This window comes from Melanerpes formicivorus, unplaced genomic scaffold (genome assembly GCF_026170545.1).
Source record: "Melanerpes formicivorus ecotype bairdi unplaced genomic scaffold, bMelFor1.0.p_v2 SCAF_1, whole genome shotgun sequence".
Lineage (NCBI taxonomy): Eukaryota > Metazoa > Chordata > Aves > Piciformes > Picidae > Melanerpes > Melanerpes formicivorus.
In genome coordinates, this window is record NW_027142353.1 from 15,281,111 (window position 1) to 15,309,052 (window position 27,942).

The following is a 27,942-nucleotide window of genomic DNA, read 5'->3' on the forward strand; positions in this document are numbered from 1 at the left end:
CGGTCTCACCAGAGCTGAGTAGAGGGGGAGGATCACCTCCCTTGACCTGCTGGCCACATTTCTCCTGGTGCAGCCCAGGATCATGTTGAGCTACTCATCCACCAGCATCATCCACACACAAAAAAAAACAACCAACCAACCAACCAACCAAAAACACCAACCCTCAAACACCACCACCATCCTCCCACAAAAAACCCCACATGAACAACCAATAACCACCAACAAAACTAAAACTAGACCAATCAAAACTCAGCTTTTTCTTGAAAGAAGTTCCCACGTTTTAGCTTGTGCCCACTGCATCTTCTCCTGCCACTGGGATCTACTGGGAAGAGTCTGGCTCATTTTTCACTCCTCCCCTCATACATCTACACACAGACAGAATCTCTTTGAACTTTCTATTCCCCAGGATAAGCAGTCTCAACCTCTCCTCATGAGACAGAAGCTCAGTTCCTTAATTGTCTTTGCAGCCCTTATACTACTTAACGCTAGTAACTGTATTGATACAGCGCGATACATCCAGCAGCAAGAGGAGATAAAACATAGCCTGTATATGAGCCAGGAAGGGTTGAGTAAGAGTGGCTATGTAAAGGTAGAAGACAGAAAGGCTGCAGAAAAGTACATGACAAAGATGAATCACAGAGGTCATTAGGATGCAGTAGGACAGGCTCATCCTCCATTTTCAGAAGCCACCCATTTAAAATAGAGCACTCTAGATGGTTATTTCTGGGCTAGAAGCATCCTCAATGCTTTGGTTTGGGGTGAGACAAGAGTTAATCTTCTTCACAGGTGGTACAGGGCTATGTTTTGGATCTGTGATTAGAATAGTGTTGACAACACAGGGATATTTCAGCTGTGTAAGCACTGCTCATTGAGGCTTTTTCTTCTAGCACCATCCCACCAGCAAGCCTGTTGGGGGTGCCTGAGAAGCTGGAAGGGAACACAGGCAGGATAGCTGACCCTAACTGACCAAAGGGCTATCCCATACCATAAGTCATTGTACTCAGCAATAAAATCTATGGAGGAGATGGGAGAGAAGGTTCAGAGTTAAGATGTTTGTCTTACCAAGTAACAATCACATGTAATGAAGCCCTGCTTTCCTGGAGATGGCTGAACACCTCGGTGGATGAATTCCTTAAATTGCTTTGCTTGCACACTTTGTTTTACTTATTAAACTCACTTTATCTCAACCCATGAGCTGTTCCACTTTTGTTTCAAAGTCTCTTCCCCATCCTGCTGTGCAGGAGTCAGCAGCAGCTGTGTAGGGCTGAGGACAGTTAATTTACATTTCAATTTTACTAGTAAAAGCAAGAGGTAAAAGCAGACACACACAAAGTGTGAACAATATGGAAGTGAAAAATCTAAAAAGTTTTGTCAGCCTTTCAATATCAATTTAACTACATGGAAACACCAACTTTCAGAGCAAAACCTGAAAATGCACTCAGATAAATCCATGGTTAAGGCAGTCGAAGATGCAAGTTCAATCCCTAGTCTGTGAGATTCAAATCAGTCATTCATTCCAAGCCCAATATATGAATTCAAGACAGATGATGATTCCTGGCAAACAATGCATAGCAAAGAGTGATAAGCTCCCAACAAGCTGTCTATATTGGCATGTTTTCCACTAAAATAGTTCCCATCATCTTAAAGAAAATGGAAAGACAGCAGTAAAGCAGGGAGTCACTGTACTGGAACACAGTACTGTATTTACACATAGACAGCAAGAAAACAATGTACTTAAAGCACAAACTGTGCTACCACAACCTCCTGCTAAAGCACAAGTTTTTAGTGGGAAGATTATTTACTGTCAAGGAAATTTAGCAATTTCTTTTAGTTACATAAGAAAAACTTTGAAATCATCAGAAATGCTTTGGCAATTTGAACAAATATATCAGCCACTTCATCTTCCATTACAACACAGCCATATGCAAGAATTAAGCACAGCAACTAATTAATACTCATGAGCTTAACCATTGAAGACTCAAAGTCAAACTCTGTAAATTAAAGGCTATGCAACTAATTACCTACAGGGGATTTATTTTTTTGTTTTAATTCTGGAATAGCAGTCTTGAACAAAGTAGACAAAAAACTTAAATCACAGAATCAGGAACCTTGAAATGACAGGAAAATCTGTGCTAATAAATATTTAAGTGTAATTACTTCCAATGGTTTCTTCCTTTACCTCTACAGACATTATTGACAGAAAAACACAAAACTTCTCTTGTCCATAGTGTAGAAGAGGCTACAGAATGCAGGACTGAACAGAGTAGAGATGCTGCACACTTCTCTGTGTGTACAGCTAGAACAGCGCAGAGATTATCAAAAATATTCCCTGAAAAGTACAGAAAGAAGCAATTCAATAAAGCAAGCATCTTTTGCAGAGAAATCTGGTATTATTCTAACCCTTCCCTTAACCTCTACATTCACATGCACAGAGACGGGATTGGCAAAACCTCTGTGGAAAAAAGGTCATTAATGATGCACAACATATGGGGACAGTGTGAAAAAGTAGAAGGGAAATATGTATGAGGCTGTGCACACCAAGGTGGTGCAAAATTCCAGGAGAAACCATCAAAAACCCCAGCATGCAAAAGACAAAACAGAATCTGCTCTGCTCTCTTACCTTGCTGTCAAAGAGATCAGTCCATTTTGTTGTTTCCCAAAATGTCTCTGTCAAAGCTTCTAAGCAGCTCTCATGATCCTCATCTTTGCCTTCTGCATCATTGGAAGCAGCCCCTTCTTGGGCTTGCAAATGAAGAAGTTGGTCAGCCAGTGCACTTCCTTTTCGACAAAGTGCATCTACTAAAGTAGTCTTCTGTTTTTCCATTTCACTAGAAAAAGAAGCACAAAAATATTAAGGACCTTGTGGGGATACAACATTAAAAACAGAATCAGTGCTGTACTGAGTTTACTGCACTTAGTAGATGTAAAATGAAAATAAGCACAAGGACAGATTTTAAAGCATAGCTATTTTTTATAAATTATTAGGTTAAAAAAAGTGCCTATAGACACTGCAGCAAACAAGCTTAATTAGTCTAATTCCGTGATGTCTTTGATGTCTTAAGGGAAGGGCAACTCAGGATTCTAAAACTGAATAGGCCAGCATCTAGAAATACGGTTTTATAGTTCCTGGTAATATAAACAGAGGGAGTCAAATCCACCACTAACATAAGCAGTTACAATTCTGCTGACTTCAAAGGAATTGCACCCATTTAAAGCACCATTGAATCTGGTGTTCGGTTTCAGATGCTAGGTTCAACCACATGACCTAATGGGTCAACTTACCAAGAAATGTTTAGAATGAAGTTTATTATGACATAGCTTTGCTTTTATATCAGCAGTTCTAGAATTAGACACAAGTATTCAGGATAGGTAGAACAGATAGGCTAATTTTATAATCAAAATATTTGATTTTGTCTAAAATCATCAACAAATACGCATTTCCCATTTAAAGGGCCTAACGTTCAAATTTGCTGCTCTATTTGCAACACCACCACTATGGCACACACTGCAAAAAACACTACTTTTTCTCCAGACTAGGGTGTCACTTTCAAAACACTGTCAAGTTTTCAGTCAAAACTTAAATTACCTGTGGCCCCAAAAATAATGAAAAAGTTATTCACAAAAGCAGTAATAATTTAATTTTTTAGAAGCAGAGACTAATTACAGAAATTACAGAAACAGGATGCAAGAAGATTATTTACTGGGCAGGTACTTTTTTATAGTAGTTGCATCAGGCCTGGGATCAGTCTTCATGGCAAAATATACTGCTAAAGCTGTCTGGTCAATATGGGAGATTACAGTATTTGCAGCTTCAACAATTTCATCAAGTCTTTTCATTCGTTCCTAAAAAAAAAAAAAAAGAATGAAAGAGCTGTTCAGCACTATGAAATCACATTACTTCATTAATTTTACAATCACTAGGATAAAAACAACAGTGTGCAGAAAAAACATAATTCAGTGTGTCTCCTTCCCCCTTTGTGCCTATTTTTGATTCAAAATACCTGATAAATCTGCATTATCAAGATTTCCCAAATTTCACCGAAAACAAAAAGTAAAGTGAGGTGGGTATATGCAAAATGCAGGGTTAACAGAAAGACAGCAGCTTTTCAGTACAAATAAATTCTCTTCAATAATGGTAGCAAATACGCAGTTTCAGAAATGCAAAATCAAAATGAAACAAAAATATTCTAGCTACTGACATATACGTAAATCTGCTTATCTTCAGGACAAACAAAAAAGCAGACATGCATACTTTGTTGTTTATAGTTCCCATTTTTGGGGATGATGATGGCTGTGGCATATCAAAAGTTACTGTCCTCATTTGTCTGAGCAATTCTGCTGGAACAACTGACCAGTGCAGCAGAGGAGCAGAACAGGGTGTGTACTTGTGGCAGTAATTACCATTAAGAGTAATACTGTAGCCTACACTAATAAGGAAACTTACAATGTATTTAACTTAAGGAGGAGTACATGATAAGCATACACACTGTAAGTAGGCAGGCTTGCTTTCATTCTGCTGTGGGAATGAGGAAATTATAGTCAGTTAGGGAGGCAAATGTGAATCTAGCTAATAATTTCTGCTTTATAGTCCTGTCTGCCTTACAGTCACTTCAAGACCAAACAGAATGTATGAAGAATGAGTCAGATAACACGTGTATGTAGCCTATGGCAAATAAAGTTTAAAACATGTTGAATAACCTTTTCGGAATCCAGCTGATGAAGTCGTGCAACATACAATGGAAGATGATTAGGAAATGCTTCTTTTAATTCATTATACATGTCACTGGTATCTAGCCTAGAAGAGAGGAGAAAATAACATGAAATTATATATTCTGGTTTTTTTTTTTTTTTTTGTACAGCTGCTTCAATCTTATGTATTTATGACAGCAGACATACTTGGTCATCCACTGTATTTTCAGATCTCTTAAAGCTTCGGCAAATTCTTCTTTTACATCTTTTTCTTTTTCCTGTTCTTTTTCTTTCTCTTTGCTGCCATTTTTACTCTTTGACGGGGATGGTATCAGATGATAGTGAACAGTAAGTACATCCTGGAGGAAGAAAAACAGAGATGTGCTGAGAGGGTTACAACACTTTTTTCTAATGCTACATAAAAGCTAAATCATAGCAAGCAAGTACTCTGAGCTACATGTACACTGAGTAAGGATTCTAAGAGCAAAGGTATTTGTTAGTCATTAGGAATTCATGAACTGCTTTAACTTTGTATTTTAAGCAACGCAAGGATGTAAATGTTAAAGCACCACATGAAAGGTAAGACAAGAAAGCCTAATATTTAGGAAGTTTGACATTTCTTGCAATCATATACTCTACATAATATTAGTTAATGAATCCAAAGAGTTGATTTTTTTTTGTTTTGCTTTGTAAAAAAGCAAATTACTTGGTTAAAAATGCAAAGTGAAAAAATGAATCACTTAAAAGATCCTACATTACATGTCTGGGAATACACAAATGAATAAAGATGACCAAATCTTAATAATACTACTGTGTTTTGTTTTTTTGTTTTTCAAGTCATAAACATGAATCATGCCATAGGATAAACAAGTTTATTCCTCCAGAGATAATATTTCTTCCATGTACTGCTGTAGCCTTTTCATTTTCCACCTCTAACTGTGCCCAAATTAATAGCAGCAAGATTTTTCTTTTAAATCTTATATGCTAGCACAGAAATATCACTATAATTTCAGCTCATGTTACACTGTTCAACAATAACCACAAAAAGATCAGATAGAGCTATATAAAAGGAAAAGGCAAACTGATCTTAGACTGTGCTCTTAAGTCCATCTCCTCAAATGACATGCACATACATTTGCAAATAAGCCAGCACTAGATTTCAGTCATTGTTTCTAAATGTTACAATTGCTGAGGGAGGCAATTTGGTTTGGTTTTAATATTACAATTTTTAAAAAAGCCCCTCTCTAAACAGTGAGGGTAGATGTCCCATTATTTTGCATGTAGGCTATTTTGCAGAAACCACCTAAGTTTAAACCTTCTAGATACAATTACTCTGCTGCAACATTGTGCACAATACCGTTGCATGCTCCACTGCTATGGCAATTTAATTTTTCATACCCATTATTCCAAAATACATCTGTGAGAATATGTTTCCAATGAAGCAGGTCAATATTGCTTAAGAAAATGAAATCTTGTACACAAGATGGAATTGTTTCAGGCTACTTAAATAGTAAGCAGAAAGGTGACTGTTAGAAACTACTATGCAACACCTTGAAATAGTAGACTTCAACACTGTACTTCTGCAATCATTCAAGAACACAGAGGCAGAAAAATTTTATTTGAACTGATAGCTCAAATGGACCAGCAGCTTGCTATGGGTCATGGAAAACAACACTGGTAAGAAATAACATCATCAGTATTCCCTTAGAACTATTTTCCAAGCTACTTAATATTCAATTGCAGATGAATTGACATTTACATACTGTTTTTTGAAACCTAGCTTAGATGATCTATCTATATTAAAGCACAGCTTTCACTGGAACTATCCTGTACACATGCATTTCAAGTATGAAGTGCATGACCAGGCATTACACTGACATATGTCTTCAGCCTAAACCCTGGACATAACAGGTCATGGAGGGAAGCACTTGTAGTGGAGGAACATGGTACGAGGTTGGTCGAGGTACCTGGCACAGTAGACAGCAACAGCATAGTTCATTAAAGCAATCCAAACATTTTAGGATGCCTAAGTAGTTCATTCAGTACAAAAATCTAAGTCGGGAGCTACAGCTTTTCTAGATGTCCTCTAGTGAAAATAATACTATCCTAACAAAGAAACCTGCCTTCCTAGAAATGTTCTTCCAATATTTCAGGATTTCCTCCTTGATAGTCCTCTTTGATATTACTTAGCAAGACTTGTTTGGAGTTACGGATCTAAATGACCTCTGTGTTATCACGACTCGTCTGTATAAGAAGGGTCTACGACTCTGGTTTAAGTTTCAAATCAAGCACTTCACTTAAGTGAACAAGCACTCTCATTTAAGAGACTAATTCTGTGTAGCAAAATGAACAGTAAAATGTCATCTCCTCATTCTCTCACCTCAGTACATCTGGTCTCACAGGATTCTGCAAGTATTACAAGCTATGAACACTGGAATAAAAACAGTAAGTTTCAAACTAGGGCACTTAGCTTTTTCAGAAGAGCACAAAAGGAGGCACAACTCTTTACAGACATCAAACTTCTTTCAAAGCATAGGTATGATTTCGGCACTTCTCATATTTAACTAAACCCTCACAAGACCTTAAGATGGACTGAAGGCTTCTTTCTTCTTTTTATCCTATCTGTAAACACTAGCATCATTTATAAAACTTGGCAATCCCTTAGATACCAGAAGATCCCAGAATTTCACTGTCATTGCCCATTACAGAAACACCGATCATCAGAGGTTAAGAAGACAGACAACTCTACACAATTCAGTCCTTTAATCTGTTTCCCTATTCAAATCTCACTGTTACACAAAAACAGAATTGCTCAAGTAACTCTACAGGATTTGTATCTACGATGAGATAGTTATAGAGCAAGGCAGAGACCAATTGTATTATCCACTGAGAAATCAACTTTAAAAGAACTTTCAAATTAATGCAAAAGCTTCCCTTTGTTTCTCCTCTAAAAATTACTCAATGTTAAAAACTTTGGAAGTACATAGGTTATGCACTTAGGTCAGTGTACATCACACACAGTATAAGCTTCAGGTAGTTTAACTAGAGCTACAAACTGCATACATACGCAAGCACAATGCTCTCAAAACTGTTACCTCTTAACAAAGCTTAATTAACAGCTAATTTAATTGACTGAGGATTTAAATTTAGCTTTTTATCCAATGATTCAGCATCTGGTACTTTACATAGAAAAAACATATGAGTTGTTGTTACTTGCATTTTAAAGCATTCACAGCAAAATTAACTGCAGGAAAAATATTCCTGAAGGAACACAATCCCAGGTCTCATTTTCCACTGAATAAATATCATGCACATCTGCAATCACAGTTGAATGTGCACATGGAGTTTGGTCTACTTTAAGATGCATAAATATAAGCAACTTTCCATAAATTGTACGTCAACATTCTTATTTCATTGAAAATTAATGAAGTTTCTTGAAGCCAGCTATACACAAAATTAAGTATCAGACATGTACTTCACCCTATTTTTGAAGGCACCCTGACTGAACAGGGATTGAGCCTCAATGCTAAGAAGTAATTCTTTTACATTTTACTTCACAATGGCATTTATCAGCCTTCTATTAGCACTTATCAATATCTGCATAATTAATTTATTGCTTCTAATTGGAAAAAAGGATGGTGGAGTAGGGAGAAGAAAAAATAACAAATTAGTACTTTTTATCTCTTAGCTAATTCTTCCACATTGCTGTTCAAATGCTGCATTATGTAAAACAGAAAATCTTACGGGTTAGAAATAAAAATCAATGATCTGTCTTTATTCTAACCATGTTTAGGACAAAACCTGAGGACAAGGGAAAAAACCTCACACTGTAACTGTGTTAAAAAAGTTAGGTTGTGAAAGAAAGGTGCATAGAACCCAACTGTTTTTTCACACTTTTGTTTAGCATGTGCTTCCTCATCAGAGACCAAGGGTACTTCTACAGGTACATCAGCTTCCTAAGCCATGACAACAGGACACTACTTCAGTGAGGATGTGCTCAAAGGAAAAACATCACTGAATTCTGAGCTTAATACATATCACAGGTTCAGTTGTCACAAACTTCCCCTTCCCCCTCGCCTTTTAAGTCCAGACACACTGAAGACAGGAAGACATTAAGTAAAAGGGTGGTTGTTCTAGATTTTGTTTCAGTTTTGGGGTGCAGGAAGTTAAGATTAAGTTCCCCAGAACACAACTTCAAGCAGAAAATTATGGATTAGTCATACAATTGTTATATGTGTCTAGCAAAACAAAGACACCTACTTATTCTGTAGGAAGAACCCACTGAGATTTTTGTCCACTTTAAAAAATTAACTGCCGCCTCTGGAAAATCAGGCTGTTTCCTGGCATAACCTCAAACTGCTTTCATGCAAAATAGAGAAGCTGTTGAAGTATGGGCTGGATGAGCAGTTACACAGTTTGAAACCTGCTGAATGGTCAGGCCCAAGGGTGATCAGTGGCACATAGACGGAGGTCTGTAACTAGTGGTGTACCCCAGAGCTCAATACCAGATTCAAATCCTATTCAACATCTTCATTGAAGATCTAGTCGTAGGGAGAGGGCACTCTCAGCCAGTCTGATACTGATACAGCAGAGGGTTGTGCTGCCATCCAAAGAAACCTTAACAGACTGCAGAAATGGGCTCTCAGGAACATCATGAAGTTCAACAGGGAGCAAAGCCTTGCACACAGAGAATAAATCCATTTACCAGCACATGTTGAGGGCCAGCTAGAAAGTAGTTTGACAAAAAAGCACCTGAGGATTCTGGTCAACACTAAGTTGAACATAAGCCTGCAATGTGCGCTTGGGACAGAAAGGCCTAATGATATCCTGGGCTGCACTGGACATATTACCAGCAGGTTGAGAGAAGTGATGCACATGGTGACTGGTGTGGCTCAGTTGGTATCACATAAGACCCTTAATGGGAAGGTCGTGAGTTCAAGCCTGCAGTGGGCAGTATTGTCTTCCCTACTCTAGTCCTGAGGTCTGTGGTGACAGGTTGGACTCGATGATCTTTGAGATCTCTTCCAACCTTAGTGATACTGAATACTTCTCCACTCTGGCATACTGTGCCCAGTTCTGGGCTCCACAGTACAAGAGAGACATGCATGTACTGGTGAGAGTCCAGTGAAGGTCCAACCAAGGCAACGGACTGGAGCCTCTCTCCTATGAGGAAAGGCTGAGAAAGCTGGGATTGTTCAGCCTGGAGAACACAGAGGGCATTTTAGGGATGGAGGGGGATTTTTTTTCTATCTGTGTATTAGAAATCCAGACTTCAGTGGTACACAGTAGCAGGACATAAGACAATGGCTACAAACAGAAACACAAACGGTTCACCCCAGACACAAGGAAATACCTTTTCAAGGTGATTGGGCAACCTGAGCCCAGTGTTCAGAGAGGTTGGACCCTCTCTGTGAATACATCCACCCTCAGACATACTCAAAGCTGGGCATGGTCCCAGGAAACTAGTTCTACAAGGTTGTGCTCAATGAGTTGGACTAAATGACCTCCAGAGATCCATTCCAGCCTCAGCCATTCTGTGAGAATCAAAGTACTTTCAAACATGCCGAAATGCCCACCCTGGATTTCTTGTAGCATCATGCACATAGGTGCATATAAACTTGTAATCTAGGAAACCCTCAGAGTTGCACTCTTAGAAAAACACATTCATTAATGGTGCTCTTATGGATCAATGCTGTAAAAGACACTTTTATTTTAGAATGCTGATGCCTCTTACAAATAATAGGTGGAAGTATCAGGAACAACAGTTTGTTTTGGCTTAAGTGGGTATATCTCTCAAATGTGAAAACAAACCTCTGTTCTAAAAACAAATGAAAAAAATAGAATATATAGTCTCTTAGATCTGTTTAATAGTTTTTGTTATACAAATTAAATTGTGATTGTAGTTTAACTCTTATTTTAGGGATTCACTTAATGAAGATTTTATACTGTATTCATCAGGAAGTCACACAATTACATGGGACTTTAAATCAACCTTCTAAAAGTGATACATGTATTTTCAGATGCAATATGAAAATAAAACTGCTGCAACATGCATTAAAATCCTTCCTGTAAAGCCTGATCAAATTTCCACACAGTTGTTACACCAAGATTAAAGTTATCAGGTTCAGCTACCAAGTCACTGCTAACAATAGCAAGTTATGGCTGTAAGCCACTTTATTCGTGATTCTCACGTCTTTCTTCTAAGAGGAATCCTGAATAATTTGCATGTCATTTAAGAACAAAAAGAAAACAAACCCAAACCAATAAGCAAACAAAAAACAAAACCACACTCAGTAGCCTTATGAAGGTAGCCTATTACGATATGTGTTTGTAGTCTGTGACTACTGGCAGAACATAATGTGAAAATATGACAAAGCAAGGTATTAAATGCTGCCATGTTAAAAAATCATACACTCCCTTCCTGATTTCTTATACACACTCCAAAATTCTTTTGGTAAGTTCCACTACCTGCTACATCCTTGTATAAACTCTAGCCATTAATGAGTTATATTCAATTTGAATAGAATAATGAACTGAAAGATTTTCCATTCAAGTCCGTCCCTAAGTATGTTTTCTACAACTGTAATGAAGCCAGCTCCCAATTCAGTTCTCAATTTCCAAACAGAGTATGCAGAAACATATGCCACAGAAAACCTTGACCCCAAACACTGAAGATTCCTAAGCAGTTGACAATAATAAAAATACAGATCACTATCACCACATGCATTTTCACACCATCTATGCTGAAGGATCCAGATGCTCATGTGCCCCTCAGCTTTGTATTGCAGTAGAATTTTATCATTCTACCAGAACATACACAAGGTGATGAATTAAATAACTCAGGACTAAGGAGATAGATGAGGGAGATAAATTCAAAACCAAGACTGGCAGACAAATTCTTTAAGTCATATGCAAAGAGACTTAAGTATATCTTTGTCAAAAACTAGCATTCAGTACCTTTTTAAATTTTCCTTGCCGCTTTGCTGCAGACTGCCCCTGGGAGTTAGAATAACATACTGTAAGAAAACATGCACACACCACACAGGATGGAGACACCTTCTCTGTACAATTATGGTTATACTTTCAACCTTTAGATTTTTAAACTTTTAGAGAGTCACATCTACAGTCAAACATGCTCTTAAAGCATGCTCTTTCAGGTTTCCAAAACGAATGAAACAATGCATTTCTGTGTATACAGTCCATTATTTCTTTAAGACAAGCAAGTGTTGTTAACCACTTAGCTTAAATTAATAAATTGCAGAAATTCAGATTCAAAAGTGTAGATTTTTAGGCATTGTTCTATTTCATAACAAGTACAGAGAAATTAAATATGTTTTCCCTCAAATTTCATCCACTTGTTGACCTGCAGACAACTTTGCTGCCTAGTCCTTTTTATCTCTTGGTACAACATACTGAGGTCCATTAAAGGCAGCTGTTTAATAGCATCCTTTTTCCAGTGAAATATGACCAAAACACAAATACCTTAAACTATGACATGAAACATGCCTCAGCTAGAATTCATTCCCTCATCACATGAAATTTAACCTACCTACCTCCTACTTCCTATTCCAGAAATCACTGTATATAACCACTTAGTATGGTTTTAAAATAAGATAGATGAGAATTACAACCAGTAGTTCAAGGAAGTGCAGAATTCAAATCAGGGAAATTATACTACACTCCTATAATGGATTTACCATGCATTTCATCAAAGTATACTTGCAACCTTGTAGGAACCAAAGAAATATAAAAATAAGTATTTTAGAGGTCTTAATTACTGCGCTTTTCCTCATTGATACATACATTATCTAATCTGCACTCACATGCCACCTGGCCCAAAAGTACCACCTACAAATAAACTCTTCCATTCAACAAGATCTAAAGGTATGTACCTACCTCAGAAAATAATTTTCTATGGAAACGTACTCCAGTTTTATACACATTGTTCTGGTGATACATGGTCATATATGAACTACTATTAAATACTGACAGTTACCAGAACTGATTCAGATTTACTCCCAGCTTTCTCATTCATTTAAAAACAGCTAAGAGAATCTTCTAAATACTGTAGCACCAGATACACATAAGAGATCTGGTTACTATAATCAGTGCTGTAATATGGATTCATACAAGCTAGAAAAGTTTTTACAACATGCTGCATTGGGAGCATAACCACCCTAAATCTTATTTCTGGCATCGCATAAAAAGATCTTAGAGCATTCTGTTGTAGCATACCGTCAGTCAGTGGTTGACAACATCAGTGTGCAGCAGGTAAGACTATCTGCTTATGCATTGAAGTCAGCAAAATTTCTGCTACTTTGTAACAATAGCATGTAGGTGTTAACACATTTGTATAGAAAATTGTACACATGCAAGAAAGTATAGCTGTTTCAGATAATCCAACATGCACAAAGCAATATATGTACATACTTTTGCATTAAAAACATATATACACTAAGGTAAGCAATTACATGATAGCACTTTAAAAGTCTCTACATGAACAAAAAAGCAGTTGGTTCTAGAGACAGCGCTTCAGAGCAAAACAATCAGAATTAAAAATGTAGAAAATATAACAATTTGAAATTATAAAATGAAAATAAAATCAGAATTACACAGAAGTTATTCCGACTTCATAATGAAGCAACTGCTTCTACATGTGTTATGTTACTAAACCTAGTGCTCTCTGAAGTACTAAACCCATGAAATACAGCGCAGTATTTCCTGGCATGCCAATTACTTGCTTCAAAAGTTTTAAATTAAAAAAAAAAAAAAAAAGCAAGGAGTTATCCATGCCAAATACTCACAGCTTTCTTTCCAAGTTCTGTTTTAGACAGTGTAAGAGCTCCTGCCAGGTAGCATCCTGGTCCTGCTCCTTTAGGTATTCTGTTCAAAGAAAGACAGTTCAGTGTTAAAACCAGGTTCATTAATGTTCCATTTGGAATACAGTAAACCCACACTGTGAAAAAAGCAACACAAGAGGAACTAGATGACTAAGCAGATACTATCAAAGCACCATTTCAGCTAGGTGCAGAGGCAGCTGATATAGATGACAAAAGCAGGACACAAGTAACTTACTTGTCATCAGGCAGAGATGTAACAAAGAACGGCTGGCTGTGTTTGGGTGGTAAAGTCAAACTGTTGGATTTCTTCTTCCCTAAGAGAGCAAGGCTATGGTTTTCATAAATATCTAAGCTCAAGGTACTAGACAACCTGTGAGAAACAATAAATGGGAGGTCTTTGATGCGATCCAGCTCACTGTTCTGTTCATGACGAATTTGCAACCGAATAGTGTAATCTCCTTTTTCCAGTTTCACAGAATACTGAAAGAAAGAAGTTCTCATAAATGTCAAGGTTAGATGCTTCACTATTCATGAAGAAACCTAAAAATAAGATTGTTGTGTTCTTCTTCATCCATACAACTCTAAGAATTTAAAATATTCGAGACAGCTAGCTTTGGAATCGCCCACAAACAGTGATTTTAAGATTTGATAGCTGCTAAAACACATTTTAGATTGACTGGAAAAAAAGTTAAAATAATTCAGAACACAAAACAGGCTGACATTATTTGCTTCTATGCCTACACTGAAATAAATGCTCAAACAATCATCTTAATTCTTGCTAAACTTTGAGCTTAAAACATCTAGCACGTTCAGTTTCGGTTTACTCTGTGGTTTGGAATATCTTCTACTGTCTCAAATATTGTACCAGCTTTCACAACAAGGGATCCAGTATTCCTGTGCCATTTAAGGCTACAGTTTCAATAGCTGCAAGTCTCTGCCCTAAGCTTTTTACATACTGAGTTCGGAGGATAACCACTTCCACTTATTAAAAAAAGCCAAACAACTTGCCTCCCCAAATAACAAAGAACACACAACAATACACCACTAAAAGTCACCTAGACTCTCAAGTTCTTAGTTTTGAAAACATTTTTTCATTTCTATCATCCTACTAGGGCATCATACAGGGGTTTTGAGCACTACTATGCTCCATTTCCGTTCTGCTGCTGTAAATACAAAAAGCAGACCTAAACCAGAAAGGCACAGTAATTCAGAACTACACGGCTCCCAGAATCTCCTCCCGGGTTAGGGATTCATGCTTTCTGTTGATATTCCTTTTTGGATAAAGTAATTTTGAATTGCTTTAGAACTGTTCTATGATGCAGAACATCAGAGATTTAGGGTATTGGTGATCCACTAGGTGTGAGTATTGGATCACTTTGGTGATTTTTTTATATTTTATAGCTTCTTAAAAATGCAGGCTATGAATAGAAGTTTCAATAATGTAACTTCTGAAATTAATTTGTAAGAGTCAAATGACATGCTTTAAAACTGATTTTTGATAATTCTTGAAGTACAGAAATCTGTCAAAATAAACATTACATTGATGAAATTCAACTGTAGTTTTGGAGTGGTAAAAAAATATTTTCAGAACCAAAAGCCATGGAAAATGCTTCTCTACTTTTTCTTTCTTTCTATTTCTTCCTCAGCCCCATCCTTTTGTACATGATCAGACAGTCTGTTCCAGTAGAAAGAGATATACCTACAGAGGTTACAGTATCTGCAAGTCTTGCATAAAAAATTCCTTTTGAAAGGCAACAACAGGAAGTAAACCAAGCTACAGCATTTAAAAGGCTGTTTGAAGACATCAACTGCCCAGAAGACACATCTTCATGGATACAGAAGCCCCTGATTTATCAGTGGACAAGTCAGACAGATTAAAGAATGAATACTTTCCACCATTAATAGACATGTTCAAGGTACCATCTTTGTAAGAAACCCAAATATAAAGATGAAAACTTGAATTCACTCAAGAAGCACCAATCAAAATAACAAGAAATCAAGAGTTAACAGCTTTGTTTAGAAAAAAACACACAGTATAACTTCCTCCTTCCTCAGGAAAAAACAAAACAAAACTACAAAGCTCTATTTCATGGAAACAAACTTGTCATTACTTTTTTTCCATACAAATACATTACCACTGAACCTGTCTTCTTTTGAAGGCATAAGAACATTATTATCTATACAGATCAGGAAATGTTAGGAGCTAACAGCAGGCCTGGGAGGTGAAGAATGGAAATGTTCACACTATGCAGAAAACAGAAGGTAAATAAATACATTACTCTATACCTGGTGTGGATAGGCATCTCCGGAACCCATCTGTCTTTTGTTCTGGTCAAAAATAATCCACAGTTGACTATCAAATTCAGATTCATACAACAATTCACAAAGAAGTGGACAGCTCGGAGTTACTTCTCCACTCTTTGGCTATTAAAAAGAAATGTTGGAAAATTTTAATCCATTATTGATTAAAAGAAGTGAAATGCTTACAGACATATTTAAAGGGATACCTGAACTAAATCCCATTTTTAATTAATAGTAGCTCCTAAAAAGAAACCAGAATTTTGACTATATTGAGTCTTGAGAGTGAATCTAGACCTTGTTTCTCTAAAGTTAAAAGATGGTTTTAAAAAACGCTCTATTTATGACTGCCTTTTAAAAAACAAGCACACATAACCCTTACCTGATGGAAGTTGTAGGTCAGAATCATCTCATACAGTTGACGATTATTTGGTAAAATATCTCTGGACCCCAAAGGTTTTATTTTTGTACTCACTGGTCTGCAGTTACATGACAGAAAAAACAACACAACATTCTCTTAAAGATGCATCCTCTACCAAAATTTGTTATGCTTGAGCAGAAGCAAAACTTCTATAAGTAAAACTGAATTCAGCACATGCACTAAAATCTCTAAAAATACTCTAACTATCCAAGTATCATAAAATCCTCAGTTAAAATGGGTATCAGTTCAAAAGCATCTCCATTTTACAAAGCAAGAATGAAGCAAAGATACTTTAGAGAACTGTTTTATTTCCTTAAGGCCATGAAGTCAGGCATTTCAGAATCTAACCTGGCAGCATGTTCATTAAACTTCTGGCAACATCAATTCCAGTTACAAGTATCCAAAAGTATCAGACAGAGCACAAAATCTCTACTGAGAGGCCCAAACAATGAAAACTTCGGGTTACTGACGACTGTGAAATTGTCCAGCCCAACTCTTGAAAGCACTGCTTAAACTGCATGGCATTTCTTTTTCCTCATTAAGTGACCAACTTCAGTAACTGCCACAGTGGTTAGTAATTTTTCAAAGTTTTTCTTCCAAATAAGCATGTGTCAAACTGACAAGATGATAAACATGAGTTTCCACACAAAATTTTGCACCAGATCCTACAAAAGAAACTTCCAATCAAGCAAGAAAGAGAAGACAGTTTTCCCAGGTAAAAATTGGTCAGGACCTGCAGCAGCTGCTTAAAAAAACCCCAAAGCAATCAGTAGCACCAAATAATGACAGTTGGATTCTTCAAAGTGCCTTTTATCTCCAAGTACCTCCTTTGGAAGACATGTCTTTTTGTTTTGTTTTATTTGAATTAGGTTAAGGAAAATGGTTTGTATGGAAAATGTACTGTAATTCCCAAACTTTGTTGCAGTTAAATGGAACCAAGAAAGAGAACACTGACATTTTATTCATACTTCCAAACCCCACCTAAATTTTGACAAGAATATTGTCACTATTCTAAATTTCACTGTTAGCTTGTTACTGGTCCAACTACCTATGAACAGTTTTCTCACTTTCCCAACACAGCTCACCAGAAACTCTACCTGAGTGTTTGAACCCAGCTTTTCAGATTTATACATGGAGCAATATCTTCATACTTCAGCAGGGACTGGACATCAAATCGTACGATGCCTTCTGAAGCATGCTAAAGAAAAAGTATGTAACAATTATGCTTCTGTGCACTTACAATACCAGATGTCGACCATCAATAATGCTTGAGTCTGAAATTGTCACGTTTATCTCTACTTTACAGCAACAGATACACTAGAACATACAACTAAAATTCAGAGCTGAAGTCTTTGTATACTCCCCCTCCCCTTAATTTGAAGTACTTCATAAGGAACTGTACCAGTCACAGTCAGGTTTTATTTGTGATTTGTGATAATTTCCTTTGATTGTGAAGCTCAATAAACACAAGTGTTATTCATCCAGAATCTTAAAACAAGTATTTTCTGATGCTTCTGCTTAGGATTATTACAGAACAATTTAATGTGATAAAGAAAAAATACTACACACATGGGGTAGTGATGGGCAAAATTATTTGAAAAATAGCTGTATTTTGAGACAAAGTCACCAGTATATCAGCACTATTAAAATTAATTTATAAAAAGTTACAGGTGCTCAAGAAGGATAGGCAAAACCTATTTGTACTCCCTCATTTTTAACTCTCCATCATTCACTTGATGTAATCCTGATAGGTAAAAGGAGTTGCATGCACACCACCATTAGCTCTTTCATTTCTGCTCTACTGGTTCAAAACCTGGTGCCTTATCACAGTGCACTCATTTTTGTTCAGCACTTAGGAATCTAAACACATCCAAATGCACCCATGGGACAGGTAGATGAAAAAAAAAAATACGGAAGGACCCAGGATAAATTAGCATGGTGGTGGCCATCTTAGCTCTCAAACAGAGCAAGACAGAGGCAAAGTCAAGCCAATCCAGGTTGCATAGAAGAGCAAAGAACGCAGGAGCAAGACAATGTATTGTAAATGTTACCTTTTTAGCAACCTTTTCAGCCCTTCAGCATCAGAGAGCCATAAAAATTATGACATTGCCCATCCCTATGCCTTCAGTTGCCCTAAGACAAATCTAGAGCAAATCAGCACATCTCAAAGAAACACTAAACAGAAAATTTTCAATGACATTTTGTTATCAATATGGTATCCAGAGTATTGTTTTTTAGCAATGGTAGCTTAGGGATTCAAAAACTGCAGTCCCAGAAAAGTTTCTTCACACCAACACTTCCTAGTTTAAGTGTAGTTACAATTTCAGCCTTTTAGTATGCCTTCTACTCGTGTTGGCTTCCCCTCCTTCCCTTTTTTTCCTCTTCGACTGATTTATAATGAAAACACAAGGAAAAAAAAATCACATAGTAATGGTAAAGGGCATTTCTATAGGACTCAACTCCTACTTATGTAAAGAAAACATGAGCATCTGATGTATAAAGTTATTTTTAATCTTTCTAAATACAGACAATAATGAACAAAAGCTTTTTTTATTCTGAGATACCATAGGACTTTAGAGTAATTAAAAAAAAACCCACACACTTTGGAAACTTACCATGTTTAGTTGAGGACTAGCACAAAGAACACCATGAAAAGAAATGGTGTAATTAATGCTAACATCACTAAGGCTTGCCCACCACCGAGCAACACAAAATTCAATGGTTTTTCCAGCCTAAGTAACAAAAGCAGAAAGTTAGGCTTAAGTTTCCATCTTCCTCTTCTCTTCACTCCAACCTCCCTCATCTCAAGACAATAAAAATGGAGTACAGCTCTAAAAAGACCACTTTATGTCTGGTTTACTGAATAGGTTTGTGCAGTACCAAGTAAGACATCACACTTGGTCCAGAAAACAGAAGACAGCTCCAACAACACAGGATGACTGATGATCTTAAGAGTGCCAGGGGTAAAGCTTACAGAGAAAGCTACAAGGTTTTAAATGTTACATCTTTCTTTCCTATCCTTCAAAGTACACAGACTACACACATACTAAACTCGTAAATTATCAGAGTAATTAATATTAACCCTAGCAAGCTGTAAAAGATCTTTTCAAAACTGACAACTAAATGCCTTCTGTACTGTAACAAGCATACAAGTTCCTTGGTTTGGGGTTTTTCTTTGGAGAAAAAACAACAATGAAAGGAGTTCCACTATACTGTACTGACATACTGTTTTCCTCCCTCTTTCCCTACACCATCCTAAGGTAACTTACTAAGACAGGAAATGCTTCAGTCACTGATCCTTTTTCTGGTAAGGATGAAAATTTATAGAACTCATGGCTTCTGTATGCTTTTTGTTTCACGAGCTGAACGGCATGAAGCACAAACTTCGCAGTCACATCAGCTGAACACGAACATACCGTCACTTCTACATTAAAGAAAAAAAAGGAAATTTAGTTTCAAGATACAAGAATTTTAGAAGGAAAGCACAGATTCAACAGGAAGTTTCACACGCAATTTTTAATTTAAGAAGCTGCGCAGTAACCCGAGTGGCTTCAGACATGAATAATGCTTGCACTTCAGTTATTTACAACCACCCTTTCAAATTAAGGGAAACTAGTTAAGTTCAGAGATGCATTAAGAGAAACATGACTGAATTAAAAACTAAAAATTATACATTTGTACTACCAGATTAATCTGTACAGGATAGTTTGCTGCTGAATTCCATATTAAGAGTAGTATCACTAACTTCAGTTTAAATTAAAGATTCTTGAAGGGATTATTTAGTAATCACCTACAGGAAGACTAGGCAAAAAAAGACTTTTTCCTTCTTGCAGAATTACAAACTACTTGTCCATTATGAAAATCAAATTTTCTTCAGTTAAGACATCTTTCAACTTTACATGAAGAGAGACTGTTTACAGGGGCCTGCAGCAATAGGACAAGGGGCAATGGCTTCAAACTAGGCTGGAGGTTAGGAGGAAGCTATACACAGAGAGGGTGATTGCCCATTGGAATGGGCTGCCCGAGGAGGTTGTGGAGTCACCATCACTGGAGGTGTTCAGGAGGAGACTTGATTGGGTGCTTGGTTGCATGGTTTAGTTGATTAGGTGGTGTTGGATGATAGGTTGGACACGATGATCTTGAAGGTCTCTTCCAACCTGGTTTATTCTATTCTAAGAGCAGATTTAGATTGGACACTAGGAACATGTTCTTTACTATGAGGACAGTGGAACACTGGAACAGGTTGCCCAGACTTGGTTGGGGCCCCATCCCTGGATATACTCAAAGTGAGGCTCGACAGGGCTCTGGGCAGCCTGATCTAGTTGATGATGCCCCTGCCTACTGCAGAGGGGGTTGGACTAGATGACTTTTGGAGGTCCCTTCCAACCCAGACCATTCTATGATCTGGAAAACTAGATAAGCTTCAGACAGTAATACTTCTTCATAAACATAAGGTAATCCTCCAGTTACAAGCAACCACTTAAGATTGCATTTGCTGGCTTGTGGGACTGGGCATCAGGATTTTACTATACCTGAAGCCAAGAAATAACTCAAAATCACTCCATAAGAGCTGAAAATCAAATAAATATTTAATGCATTAATGGGTCAAGCCCTTCAGTTCTTATTCAGGCAGAACTCAACAATTACTTCAAAGCAATGTTGTCAAGTCTGATAGATGAAGTGTTTAATTAAGTGTGGTCATTTTCCTTACCAGCCCATGTTGCTCCGTGTGGAACATCAATGAAGTGCCTTCGGATTTGACCAGGTTTAAAATGAACATCTGTATATGTCAGGTCATAGCTTGATGATTCATCTACTCTATATGTCAAAAAGAAAACACAAGTAGCAATCAACCTGTGAAACTTCTGAAAAAAACAAACTTTTTTTTAAAAAGTGTTTAAAATTCAGAAATATTCTTATAAAAAAGTGTACAGTGACAGCACACTGTATTAATATGGATTAAAGATAATTGGTGTCGATGACTAAATATGGTCAGATTCTGTAGATCAGCACCACGGCATTATGCAGACACCTTACCTGCCCTGCTTTAACATAAGTATCAAACAATTCTATTTTTCTTTGGACCTGGTTTTGCTTAATGACAGAATTCCCTGAAGTGAGGTAAGGTATGTAAGAAGCAACATTTCTATGAATTACTTTTTCCCTTCAGGGCAGATTATCCACTGAATAGATTTAATAAAACAATCTTTCCTATCAACATCACTGAAGTCCTATGTTTAAACCAATGGTGAGCACAATAGAGCAAATTCAGTCATTAAAGTCATTATGGAAGCATACTCCAATGTTCACCTGCCAAATAATGCCTCCTACCTTTATGGACTGTACTCCATAAGATGCAAATGAAAATAATGGAACTCCAGTTGACCTATGAGTATACTCACGGATATTTTGGTCAACCAGTCAGAAGTCACATGTCCTGGGTGGACCAGGAAACTGCTGCCACTGTGACTAAGCCAAACACTGTTTCCTGACTACTAAGACCAAAACTACAAAAGAGCCACTGCTGTAGGTATTTTCAGGTATCTATTCCCTTATGAAAGTCAGTAGCAGGTTCAAGAACTCCCAGGGAAAGAAGGTAGTGAAATAAGTGACAAGTGAAATGGATACAGAAAACTGAACTTAAAGAATACAGATAGTGCCTGCAGATGAAGTTTACTGACCTTGTTGGTATAACAACAGTTATTGGAACTCTGAACAGAGGGCCTGCATTAGGCGTTGCTATATCATATCCACACACCTAAAAAAACCCAAAATGCAGCCACTTAAAAATCTTCAAAATCACATTATAGAAGACAACATTAAAAATACTCTGTAACTAATTTAAATTCAATCTTTGTAGTTATCACTGAAGAAAAAAAATTAAGAGAGATTAATCTTTATTTGACCACTGTTATCTTAGAAATAGTAAAGCAGGAATATTCATCAAGAGACAACTCAAACACCTTAGTTTCTACACTTAAGCTCATTTCAATCTTGCCCCAAAAGCTTTCAGCTCACATCTGATAAGCCATATATCAAAAGCTTCACCTAGAATTCAGCTCACGATTTGTCCCAAACAGTTTTATTATTTTAGTTCAGCTATTTTTAAGTGTAACTAATGCTGAACCCTGGATTGAGCCTGTATAGTGAGATGGCATGGCAGTATTTTCTGGTCTGTATGACACAAAGCTTTTATAAAAGTAATTTTTAAGGAAATAAAAGTTGACAGAGATGCATGTAAAGAAAGAGCACACAATCTTACTTAGAACACCGAAACTTCAATACCTCTGTATAATGCAGTCCTTCTCTCAGGCCACGTGGATCCACACGAATATTTATATGTCGGCATTGGTTCATAAGCTCTAAATGACTAGGACACTGGACCCATGGTGCATTGGAAGTTAAAGCCAAATGAAGCTGGAGAGATATTCTTTCAGTGTTTTCTGTCAAGACATGAATTTTAAAAAACCCTGTTCAATAACATGTGTCCATATTCTACTATGACATAGTATTTGCTATTAAAATGTACACATCAATCAAATGTAAGAGGAATCAATTGGTTAGGGCTTGATTCATACACTGTATTCCTCATAATAAACTCACCTCTGTCACACGTCAACATGTAGGAACACTGGTTTTATGAAAGGAATTATTCTTAGTAACAAGCTGTCACAGGGATCAATTTATATTCTTCTAACACCATGTAATTCAGTTTCTCAGTGAGTTTAAATTTGTATTTAATAATATAAAGCAGGGCAAAACAGTTTGAGAAAAAAGTAAAACCTTATTTGTATTTGCATGAGTTACCTTTACCCTGCTAGTAACTGACTAAAATCTATTTATCAATTGCCTTTAGACATATTTGTCTATTCATTATTAGACACCAAATGTATGTCTAGTTTGTTAAACTAAGTTTTTGCAAGTCCAAATGTAGAATTTACTCTAAGATGAGACACAGGGTTAAATTCTTTCATCTTTAGAACAATAATCATCTTGTGTTAAGAGTTATCTACAATAAACCCCATTAAGTTCTATAATTTCATGAAATATTAGGGAGATCTGATTATTTATGTATTTTTACTTAGCCTCATAATATCATTTTAAATTTCTTCACAGCAAAGAGATCCTTTTTACAGTGAGAAGATGCATGAAGCAACAAAATCACCCAATGCAGTTAAAAGTCTGAGGTTACAATGGAAAAGTTTGTTAGCTGCATGCCTTCGTTCACCATGAACTGTATAGTTACACTTTCTGCTTTTACATTACAGATTCCTATCACTCCTCATTATCACAGCTTTTCAGTTGACAGATTATAGCTTGCTTCCTCACTACCCACTGCATACTAAAGCTCTTTCCTACCTGTATTCTCAGGAAAGACTGGTTCTATGCCAACGCCATGATCAGAAGGTGCAGCTATCTGGACAGGATCTCTGAGGTAGATTCCACGGTTGCTGCCAACGGTAACTGTAAAGCCTATGTTACTTGTGAATGACGAATTCTGAATGAGGTAGTCATAGGCTTTATCAACCTGTTAGAAAGAGCACATTTTAAATTTAAAAATTTGAACTGAATATTATCTTCAATACGATGTGGTCAGGAAGCACAGCAACAAAACCACTCTACCTGAGCTACACTGATTGCACTTTACATGATACTCAGTACAGAAAATCAGGCAACTCTTTTTTTCAGTCTGCCACAGCCACACAGAGAACAGGAAGAACATAAAAACCCTGAAAAAACAACCAAACTCCTAGTTCTCCTTTGTAATAAACCTAAAAAACATGCTAAACAAAAATTTGGCTTCAGAGACAACTTCAAAGACCTAGACCTATTACACTAATTTAGGTACAGGGTCACATGTGGAGCAACACACTAGTTAAGCATTTAAATCTCTTATAGAAGTTGAGCAGCTCAAAAGAGACATAGCAACATATAATACCCATGTAAGTTTTACATAATGATATGAAATAAAAGAATGAGGTCATGAACTCCAGCCATGAATTTAACTAAATGAGCTGTCACAGTGAACTTCAATGACACATTTACCTTTTTGTTTCAAGGCTACTATTCTACTGACTCCAAAAATACATTCTCTTCTATTTCAGTGAGTTCCCAGTGCACATTAGGGCACTCTCCTTTGAGACAACAGGACATACAATAGCCTCAGATGAGTCTCAGTAACATTTTAACACATGCTTTCATTACAGGCAACTAAATTATAGGATATGACTATACTTTGTACTTTTCAGTAGCAATGGGATTTTGTTTGGGTGTTGCATTTGTTTGGTGTTTTTTGTTGTTTGGGTTTTTTTTTTTTGACAGGGCTGTTGGAAAATGCTTACAACATTTAATTAGCTTGGGCAGCTTGTGCCATCTCAGCAGTTTAACCATATCCTTATTGCTTGTAACTACGAGTCTTTCCACTGAAGCCTCCCCATACATTCAACTCAGTGTTATAAACATATTTAGCAGGTATTAACTACTAGAGCTAAGTACTTAATATCTACCATCTTTAAGAATGAGAGCAAGATCTCAGTACCTCTGGCTAGGATGAGAGTGAATGTCAGAAAAAAAAAATAAAAAATCAACAGTTCTTTAAGAATCTAAGAATATGCATAGGGAGACTGCATGATGAAGCCAACAAATAAAAGGATCACATCACAGATTTCCAACATACTTAAAGGCCCACAGACACGATGAACACTCAATTTCTAGTTCAGGCCCAGAGCAAAGTCATCAGACAACTGCAGCTACACTGCTTTGTGAAACAGCGTGGGTCTCTCCGTATTATCGTTGCCCAGAACTTACAGTTCCAGCTTCTGTCTGCACAGAACAAGTTCAGCTCTCTCTGACAATAGCATAAACATATCTGGACATTACAACAAAATTTAGGCATCCAAATCCACATGTGGGTGATAAAAAACCACATCCCACTTTTATTTCCACATACTTTTCTGATGAGTCTAAGAATGTGCCTATTCAACATTTATTCTACAGTAACTGCATGCAGAAACTGAAATAACTGCCTCATTCCTCCTCCCCTCCCACTATGTTCCCTTCTCCCTCAACCAGACCAGAGAATCAAGTAGTATGGGAGCAAATCAAGTGAGCTCATCTAGAGAGCTATGCTTTTTTTGTGATTTAGTTTTCCACTGACAGTTATTCATATTATGCCTTTTTTCAACCCCTAGCAAATACCTGAATAATACCATGTCCTTGTGCAAATACTTCTATGTTTTCAGCTCTCACTGCAGTATTTTCTAAAGCTCTTCTGACAGAATGAACAGTGTAATGAATATCATTAGCTTTGAGTCCTGAAATTAAAAACAAGGGTATTACTGGAGACAACAAAAAATTAAAAAAAAACACCCAACTTTTAAAAGAGGAAAAAATATCTAACTTCTTTTAAACTACGCATGTACACTTAGCATTGTAGCACATTACCTGACAATACCAAAGCGATGCCTCCACATGCATTGGGAGAAGACATGGATGTGCCATTCATGAGTTGTGTTCCTCGCAAAGTCCAGTTTGGAACAGAAGCAATAGCACCTCCTGGGGCACTGATACTCACTCCAAGGGCTCCATCAGTGCTACAGTTAAAACAGCAAGGTTGAAAACATTTTAAATGCATAGAAGAGCAGGGAAAAAAAAAAAAAAAGAAGAAATTAATTTTAGCTTTAGGTAACACTCACAAGTATATTACTTCACTAAATCCATTAAATCCAAGAAAAAGCATGCTATGAAGTAGAAATTAAAAATGTCATGTCAAACATCGTCCTTCACCTATTCACCAGGCTTCAGTTTAATCAGCAGAATATCTTCTGGGATTGAGTTAAAAATGCACACAAACAAACCTATGAAACACTTCAGTACATTAACTGGTGCTTTACATAACCCATTTAACAGTTACTATTTTCTAGAAAATTTTTTTTCTGATTTTGCCTAAGACATGAATAGTAAAGGGAGAGCTGGGCCTAGGTCACCTTTTGTTCTTGCTCAAGCGTATTTGGAGAATGGAGCGAGTACCTGTCACACAATTAAAGCAACTGGTTTTCAGCTGTATGGACCAGGTAAGACTCCATCTTACAAAGACTGTACTGTTTAAGTGTCCTTGAGCAGTCCTTAATAGGTCTGTATCTGAGCTATTAAGTTCTATGGAGAAGCACAGTTTTCAGGATTTTATATCCCACACTAACAGCTTCATGGGTCTAAAGTCCATCTCAGAATACACAGTCAGATATGGTAGTGTAACACTTTGACATTATTTTATGACAGGCCTATATAAACAACAGCTTCTGTATCGTGACACCTTTGGCCAAGAAATGTACCACGTATCTGCCTGAAAGCCTCCACTGCTGAGACAGACTGATCCTCTAGCCCAATCCTGCTCTAGTAAAGCTTTATGAACTCCCCAGTCACCTGCATCTTGCAGCCTACGTAAAAAGCAATCTCCTTTGCCCAAACTTGAGCCTTTCAGTTAACAAATAGCCATTCTGACTATATACATGTATATGAGTTATCAATATTAATTACAGATACTTCTACCTTCCTCTGCTGAAGGCCTGTAAATATAGAATTAACCAGGTTGGAAAAGACCTTCGAGATCATCAAGTCCAACCTATCACTCAACACCATCTGAGCAACTAAACCATGTTACTGAGTGCCTCATCCAGTCTCTTCTTAAACACCTCCAGTGATGGTGACTCCACCACCTCCCTGGGCAGCCTATTCACCACAACAGCTTAACTTTAACAGCCAATGCTAATAGGGAAGTATTTGATATGCAACCAGCAAATAAACCAAGGACCAATCCCAAGCTATGTTTGTTATGTTTCCCTTCACCCGATACTATCATAGGCTAAACTACAAAAGACGTCATACAGTAACTCCACAACTCACAAGAGTAAGTCCAAAGACTCAGAGAAGTACGAATTCAGAAAGACTTTTTTTTCTTCTTTTGTGTACCACATTACTATCAAATGTTTCTGAGACATGAGATAAAAACAGAAGCTTCCACTGCCCCTAAATTATCTTTTACAAATCTCTGAGAAGTTTTCTATAATATTAAGTAGGAAAGTACCTTCTCCTCCACAGTCACACCTCTACCACACTCAAGCAAAACCCCTCAGTAAGTTGTACCATCAAAGCAGTGTTGCTGAAGCAAGAATTAACACCACTGCAGTAATATTATTTCTTTTAACTCTCAACACTATCAGTGCAGTTAACGTCACCACACTGAAGTAAACTAATGCTACAGAAAAAAACTAAAAAAAAAAATTCAGAAGAAAAACAAATATCCAAACTCATCGAACATTTTTCATCTCTGAATAGGTTTGCACTCATCTACACACAGGCTGTACCAAGGTATTTCAGTGGTGCTCTCACAGGAGTTCTAGATCCCAACATACAAAGGCCTTCCAAGAACAGCAGGCTACCTATGCTCTTCCCATGGTTGAGAAATACTTTTATTCTGGCATTAATGACCAATTTTCATGTTTTTAATTACATAACCTGAACCCCAAAGTAATGAATTTCTTCTTTCAGAAGAACCTACCTAGGTCCTCTGGATGACCAAGTATACTGATTTGCTGGCAGTTTCTCTCTCAAAGAGTATTCAGCAACCATCATGTCAGGTGATACATAGGCACCAACACCTGCATAAAACATACAAGCTTTTTAGATTTATAATTA

General features: G+C 37.0%; 1 protein-coding gene across 2 annotated transcripts in view; it reads right to left on the reverse strand.

Annotated features, from left to right (window-relative positions):
* The window catches only part of TPP2 (tripeptidyl peptidase 2), a 58,642-nt gene that overhangs the window by 14,423 nt on the left and 16,277 nt on the right, over positions 1 to 27,942 (reverse strand). Inside the window, exons 10-28 of one of the 2 annotated variants that reach the window (XM_068162288.1) lie at positions 27,806 to 27,905; positions 25,693 to 25,841; positions 25,447 to 25,562; positions 23,608 to 23,776; positions 22,534 to 22,691; positions 21,930 to 22,006; positions 20,960 to 21,066; positions 19,518 to 19,672; positions 18,864 to 18,980; positions 17,346 to 17,446; positions 16,210 to 16,306; positions 15,816 to 15,953; positions 13,765 to 14,009; positions 13,494 to 13,572; positions 11,647 to 11,685; positions 4,897 to 5,048; positions 4,699 to 4,795; positions 3,713 to 3,843; positions 2,621 to 2,828 (exon numbers count right to left, since the gene is read on the reverse strand). In XM_068162288.1, the coding sequence (XP_068018389.1) occupies positions 2,621 to 2,828; positions 3,713 to 3,843; positions 4,699 to 4,795; positions 4,897 to 5,048; positions 11,647 to 11,685; positions 13,494 to 13,572; positions 13,765 to 14,009; positions 15,816 to 15,953; positions 16,210 to 16,306; positions 17,346 to 17,446; positions 18,864 to 18,980; positions 19,518 to 19,672; positions 20,960 to 21,066; positions 21,930 to 22,006; positions 22,534 to 22,691; positions 23,608 to 23,776; positions 25,447 to 25,562; positions 25,693 to 25,841; positions 27,806 to 27,905 (2,435 nt within the window). The remainder of the gene's footprint in view (positions 1 to 2,620; positions 2,829 to 3,712; positions 3,844 to 4,698; positions 4,796 to 4,896; positions 5,049 to 11,646; positions 11,686 to 13,493; positions 13,573 to 13,764; positions 14,010 to 15,815; positions 15,954 to 16,209; positions 16,307 to 17,345; positions 17,447 to 18,863; positions 18,981 to 19,517; positions 19,673 to 20,959; positions 21,067 to 21,929; positions 22,007 to 22,533; positions 22,692 to 23,607; positions 23,777 to 25,446; positions 25,563 to 25,692; positions 25,842 to 27,805; positions 27,906 to 27,942) is intronic. The other variant, XM_068162366.1, reaches the window with a different exon arrangement.